This window comes from Opisthorchis viverrini (assembly GCF_000715545.1).
Source record: "Opisthorchis viverrini unplaced genomic scaffold opera_v5_627, whole genome shotgun sequence".
Lineage (NCBI taxonomy): Eukaryota > Metazoa > Platyhelminthes > Trematoda > Opisthorchiida > Opisthorchiidae > Opisthorchis > Opisthorchis viverrini.
Window position 1 is genome coordinate 123,527 of NW_008752284.1, and position 7,222 is coordinate 130,748.

The window sequence follows — 7,222 nt, forward strand, 5'->3', positions numbered from 1 at the left end:
ATCACAGCTAAAATACTAATCTTGCAGGTCAGCGTTTTCGGGCTTATGAAACGAGGATTTAGTATTCTCGCAGGACAAGTGATACACAATCTCTTTATGCGAAGCTCCCAGAAAGCACCTAAGGGGATCTGCTCCCTCTAATTCGCATCGTGGTTCACCGACAATACTCTCAGATTCTAAGAAACCTGCCTAGCCTTAGGTTCCGTGTGGTCCCGTAGCATCACGGTTTAACTTTTGAGAATCTTTCCGCGGCTTCTTGACCCGCATATGACGAGAAGTGAAGTGTTGGCTTACGGGTGGAGGCAAGGATACCAGGAAAACGTCATTCATTTGCAAAACATCCATCTCTAATTCCGTCAGTTATACACTCCATGAATTCAGAATCCGTGATTACTGGCTCTCTGTGCGTGTTTACTGATTCAGTATTTCCGATACCTTACGTAGTCTGTTGAGATGTAGGAAAAAGATAATCTATATAGCAGGTAATCAAAGGCAACTAAGTACCTAGCAAAATGAAAACAGAGCATTCACCCAAAAAACTCCGAAAAGCCAGGCTACGATAAAACAGGAAATCAAAATGCAACACTAAACACAGAATTAGGATCAAGAGCCAAATGGATGTGGAGAATTAGGCCGTAGAAATTGGTAGCCGATCAATCAAACAATGAACAAATGGTCCGCAGACAGAATATACTCAAGGCATTCATAGAAATCAGGGAATGCAGACCGTAGGCAGCAACGTCATTTTCAGACAAAATATATCGTTAGGCATATTCTTGGAATACAGACCGCAACGCAATGGAGCCACAAACGGACCAATAGGAACTAGAGTACGGTATGCCCCTGTCAGCCAGTCAGAGAGGTAAACAGGGACAGCAGACTCAATCATTCAATCATGATGTCATTTAGGTTGGTGACGGAAAATTTGCAAACGTAACACTAGGATCAGAGAACAGATAAGCATGTTCTTGTCCAACGACCAACGAACGGAACACATGGTTCATTGGATGTCCGCATTCAAAATTTATATTCGCTTCGCCCTGATTATAGTACTGTTACGCAGTAGTGTGTGCAGATTTAATTACGCTACGAAGGACGCGATTTCGAAAGAGCTTAGTGTGACCTTTTCACGTGCAAGATGATAAAACTAGGTGGAGTAGGAAACTTCCTCCAACCACCTTCATGCGTTCAAAACCGTAGGAGCTACTAGATCCCGTGATGTGTCCAAAAATTATCGGTTTACATTCCCATATTCACGTGGCCATGCGAAATTAGACGAGTTGATGTCACCGCAGCTTTAAAACAATAGTCGACCTGCGCCAACAGACAAGCTGCTCTTCAAGACCACATAAAACTTCCTCACTTGCCGCTGTTCAGTTTCAGACTGTGGTTTTTTATTATCCCATGGACAGCAATCGCCACTGTTAACAAGTTTCGATGTATTCAGACAGGCGTCGTTGTGCTTGGACAAGATACAAAAAGAGACCAACGGAAGTCCAAGGAACGGATTTTCCATTCCCATATTCATGTGGCCGTGAAAACAGCAGTCGAGTAACTGTTAATGTAGCTATTGAATATATCCAGTAGCGTGTACTAAACGATATTCTGACCTGCGTGTTTGTTATCCATTCATTTCATTCGTGTTAATTGCTCAATGGATAAGCAGCCTAGGTATTGTGCGGATAAATGACGCAAAGTTGGACACATCCCGTTTACACGCCATACTCCTGTGCCATGGAGAGAAATGAACTGCGGATCTTTTATACCCTTCCGATTTCCTTGATCACCCGTTAGCCAATGCCGTTTGCGTTACGACACGGCTCCTGCAGCTTATGACAAAACCCATATTTTTGGGGAATATAAGCATCGAATTCCTGTTTCAGCGGCCTTTATGTTCTGCTTCCCCATGCGCGAGAACGTCACTCAATGGGCTACTCTTCAAGACCACCTTAACATTTCCGTTTGCTTACAGCGGTCCTGATGACAACATTTTCATCTATTACACTGGCCATGGTGCTGTTCACAGTATATCCTTTCCAGTTGGATCAGTAAGTTTTGTTAATTATCGTAACGAGGCTCATAGCACGCAGCCTTTCAAAGGGAGCCTATATTGTGAACCGTGTGTGCAGGCTTAGACGAACATATGTTAATGAGTTGTTATCGGTAATTCTTTATAAAAGTGGCAGTATATAATTAAAACTAGCCTACACCTTAAGTGAGAAGTGAAACAGAAGCTGTGTGGTTTGGGCCTCTCTCTGCTCTATTCGGATGGTCTCGCCCAGGTGCTTTAAATGATAGCATCACATTGATTTTGTTTTACTAAGTTGAAGGTCGCTCAGCTTACACGATTTCGTAGTTGATTCATTTAGACTGCTAAACGAAGGAACATTTTATAAGTAAGGAAGCTGGTCGTAAACGGTCACCCATGAGGCGCAGATGATACGAAAATCCTTTCGGAGAACGCGTCCGTCAAAATTCTCCCGTGATGGACAGCGCTAGTCTTTGGTAGTACGAACAGACTTCTGTATTTCTATATAAGAAGGCAGTCTGTGGTGGAGAGCCGAGAGGCAAAGTACAACTTTTTCTTCTTTATTGCGAATCAACATTTCTATGCCTAAAATTTGCACAATTTAACCGTTCGGCCACAGGCGACCAATCAACAGCCAGCTTTATCCGCACCTATTCAGGACGTAACGTTGCTCATTCTTCAAACAAGGGATCCACATCACTGGTGGCTTTCTTTTCGAGTGACAATTCACATAGAAAATCCATTCATCGTGGGGACTATTGTTCATTCTGTACTAATTACAGTGTGTAGACAGTGAGATGACATTTGAAGTTTTCCAGTTCGATGGAGATCACCATAAATTTTTGTGAAACATGATTGGGGCTAGGAATTCTCCCAAAGTTTGGATTGACTTAGAGGACAGCATTTCAATCTTCAGCGAGCAGCACAAGACCAATGCTGCAATTTACTTATATGAAGACTACATTCACCCTTATAGCGATGACTTTGTAAGGAGGGTGTTCATTTGGCTCTTGATCATTACAGCCATTTTCATTATGCAAGCAAACCTACTTAGTCGATCACAGCGGATGGGGTGTGGAACTTGTTAAAAGCGCCCGTAAAATTAGCACTCGCAGTGATCTGGAAATTAGTTGTTCAAACCGGCCACTTATTATTCCGATTTTTGACCGCAAGCTTATTCAACTAAACAGCGGTGCTTGTGTGTCTTTTCCAAGGGAGATTTCCTGATTGTCACCAGGATAGCTGGCTAACAGTACAGATCTCATGGTTGCACTGATATTCCGGGAAATCAAAAACAATAATCAGAGTAATCAGCCATAACTTCAGGGTAACTAGACAAGGCGCATTCAAAAGTTTTCCTTCAACTGATCATGGTGGAAAGTATTACCAAACCTCGTTACTCGTTCAGCTATATTCGTTTGAGCTTATACGATTTTTTTTATTCCTTGCTACAGCTCAATGCCGCGGAATTCAATGATGTCCTCGCCAGCATGTATTCAAACAGAATGTATAACGAGTTGGTAGTTTACATGGATGCTTGCTACTCTGGTTCTATGTTTCGCGATCTTCTTCCTCCAGATGTGAGGAATAAGTAGCGTAATTTTATCTGGTTCTCGTGGGTATCCTTTGAAATATCGTCCAGGATTTCTTTCACATGTGGTTAAAACGCCGCACTGACCAGTACAACAAAACGAAGTTCTAAGCATATTTCATGCTGGTTGTCTTGTGATCCATGAGTGGAGGCAGTCTCTGGCCATCTGCATGAAGCTTTTACCTGGATAGTGAACAGCATCCAACCTTCATCGATTAATGTCACCTCTGCTGCTGAAATAGTTTCTGCTGGTTAGAAGAAAATACTGCAATATCAGTGCAACACCTGTGATATTCGGCGTCCCTTTGCAGCAACCACTATCACTAGGTGGATACCGTATTTGAAACTTATGAATGGACCATGCGTATTTAAAGAAGTACAATTCCGCGGATCAGATAACTGGTATGATACAAGTGACCTGATTACCTTTGATCGTTACCGTCAGTGGTCGTTTCTGACGGTGTTTTATTAGAGAAAATACATCATATATCGACTAACTGATGTGATGTGGAAGGCCTGACCCAACCCGTGCAGCCTGATATCAAGAAGTGATTATGATTGAGCGAAATTCAAGTACTGCGTTTTTTCGCTTGAACCCAAGAAGCGTAAAAACCATGGTGTTCTGTCAAAGGTTTTTCAGAGACCTTTTGATTAATGTGTTAGCTTTTGAACTCTTGGAGCTTTAAGATTTCTGACTCACAGTATCATTTCGCCGATAATATAACTTACTATTTCACACTGTTCTGATATTGATCTATAATTGCTCTTCCTTGAACCCCTTAAACTACAGTCTACGCGACAACATCAGCCAACGAAAATGAAGAAAGCTGGGCTGCTTTTTGTAGGGACAAGCGAATCAATGTTTGTCTAGCGACCGAATACTCGTATGCCTGGATCTTGGATTCGGAATACGTGAGTTTTATCAAAAGTGGTGAACATAATTCTGTCACTAAATGTATTCTTAATGAGTTGGTCACACTCCCTTATATAGTTTAAATCTTTGGGTGACATTCCGGACAAGTGTCTTTGATGGGCAATAAATATTATTGACATCTGTGAAAACTCGGCCCAATGTATTGTTTTGGCTCGTGGATCTCCTCGCTCAAGCGCGGTGCAGGCGTATGCCGCCCAGCATCTCCCTAGGCTTGCACACCGATGCTTGCGCTTAATCAGCTCTCAATCTGGAAACGAGTACTGTGCAGTATGTGGCTTGCGCAGCGCGAACCTGTCTACTCGATCCAAACCTGCAAATTAGAATGCAGATAAAACATGTGGATTACCATAGTGGGATGTTCCATTTCTGGATTAATTAAGCTTGGATCGGGCTCGGCAAAGTTTTATGGCAGACCGGCCCCGTACTTTACACTTTAGCCCACAGGCGACTACTCGCCACCACCACCGCTGTAACGCACAAAACGCTTGAAAATTTCTCTTACCCAATCTCCCTGAATTCAATTGCATAAATTCAAATGTGAGGCCCCCATTCCTGCCTGATATTCATTGACATTTTATTATTATCGCATCACCCCGTCTCTATCCCATCCATTAAAACACTGCGTTACACAAACTATGAAAATGTTCTTCGCTCCTCAAATGAACCCTATTATCACTTGTTTAAATTCACATTTTTGGCACTTTTCGAACTGGTTTCTCACGCTTGATACTCGTCTGCGTGCTTGTCATGGGTCCAACTGTCGGTCGATAACTGTCAAGGTTTGTTGTACATTAGTTGGTTCATTGATATTTTGTCATACAGCACAGCACATTTTCGTCGGGAACACTTTCGTTTTGAATTCGGACCCATTCTTCGATGCTCGTCGCTCGACTTATCGATTTTGACGCTTACAACCACCAACATTACCAGCCCAATCCCCACCGCCACCGCCACCGCCACCTTTAAATTTGTTTTCATTCATGAAGGAAATTTTTGAACATTCAGCAGTCACGATCGGCCGGCGGCCCCAAAATAATGAAACAATTAGTTGATGTCAAAAATTACTCAATGAGTTTCGATCCGGTTAGCATCTGACCTCGCAGGGAGATATAATCTTGTTATCGAAGGCCTGAGTGCCATCAGTATAACTAGCCTTCTAGGGTAGATATCGCCCGATTGCCCCTGTCACTGGTTAAAGACGCTAAATAGTGCTCATTTATATCGTTGTTAGTGGAGTTATTGATGGAATATTCTATTCAGATCGATGAGTGAGCGTTTGGGTAGCAGACGCGTCGGAATGAATGAGTCTTTTTCTCATCCACTTTGATTCATTACTTTTAATAGAACTTCCAATGAATTTGAATGCACGCACGGAACCAGCAGTTTCGAACACGGATGATGACAACAATGACGACGATGATTGCCCTAGGGCGTTCAATCATTGACATGTGTATGTGTATTGTGTACTGGCGGAGCGGAGAGCCCTGTGATTTATTAGTAGGATGCCTCGTTCCATACTTCTCTTGTCTCATCTCTAGTGATGGTTTTCCTAGCCAGGTTGGCTGGGTTATGTGTTACGTGTGCAGAATGTTCTGCGCGCATAACGACATGAAGACTGACACTCGTGCAACAGTTTTGGAGGCGAATATGATGATTCGCTGAGGGTGATGCTGATGCTTCTAATGATGATGATGATGGCAATGGACGTTATGAACGCTTTTTCCAGAAAAATCTGCCGAAATAAGGCAAAAATCTCAGTCTGCGGCATATTCGGGGCAATAGAAGTTCATTCGGTCGTCAGTTTTCTCGCGTACCTTGCCTAATACCGAATGACTAGCATATTGCCCTTGCAGAAGGCACTTCCTTTCGAATAATCATTCAACACTGCAAGCCAAGTTAGTTTGCCGTGTGCTACCCATGTCCAGTTGCTTGCTTCCAAGAGGGGTGTTGTACTCCTTGCCCAGTCCAGATTGTCATACACCTAGTTGTAGACAGAGCTTTGCTTGGCAGAAGGAAATTAGGGATTCCATGGAAAAGTCGTGTTGTATGTGTATGGTGTCCTGGAATAGTGAAGTGAACAGTGATTTATCAGTAATATGTGTCGATCCATATATCTAGGGTTTTCCATTGTTTTGCCTTTTTGGATCCTTCTTGAAATTGCGTAACCTAATCCGTTTGCTTCACATAGCCCTCCTATGTCGCTATCTCTCACCCGCCCGCAGAATGACCTGAAAAAGCGTACACTGGATCAACAGTACAAGGAGGTGAGCAGGAGGACAATAGATAGTCACGTGATGAAGTACGGTGAAGTGGTGAGTCACAAACTGTCACGGAGGGATTGAGTTGTATTACTTGTGAAACGCCAAACTGTTGTGAAATTGAGTGCCAGTTGCATTTCGTTTCCTTTGAAAGATAGCGGTCAACATCGAAAATAGCGCATTTGGGACTTCAGGTTTCACATACAATGTTCAGCAATCCAGCTAGTCGAGGTATCTACATATGCGACTTTGGCGAGTGCCATTTTTTGGACAACCAACGCATGGCCTTGGGTATCTTGGGCTCATTACCCTTCTGTGCTATGGTACAAACAAAAAACTACATGAATCATCCAAAAGTAACTCAGGTGCAGAATAGATTTACACAATGACTGAAACTCTCATCTGAGAAC

General features: G+C 42.9%; 1 protein-coding gene across 1 annotated transcript in view; it reads left to right on the top strand.

Moving 5' to 3' along the window:
• The window catches only part of T265_15581 (hypothetical protein), a gene marked incomplete at both ends in the record, with an annotated part of 9,685 nt that extends 6,079 nt beyond the window's left edge, over positions 1 to 3,606 (top strand). Inside the window, 2 exons of the mRNA XM_009178673.1 lie at positions 1,973 to 2,048; positions 3,484 to 3,606. Of these exons, the coding sequence (XP_009176937.1) occupies positions 1,973 to 2,048; positions 3,484 to 3,606 (199 nt within the window). The remainder of the gene's footprint in view (positions 1 to 1,972; positions 2,049 to 3,483) is intronic.
• Positions 3,607 to 7,222: the final 3,616 nt, after the last annotated feature.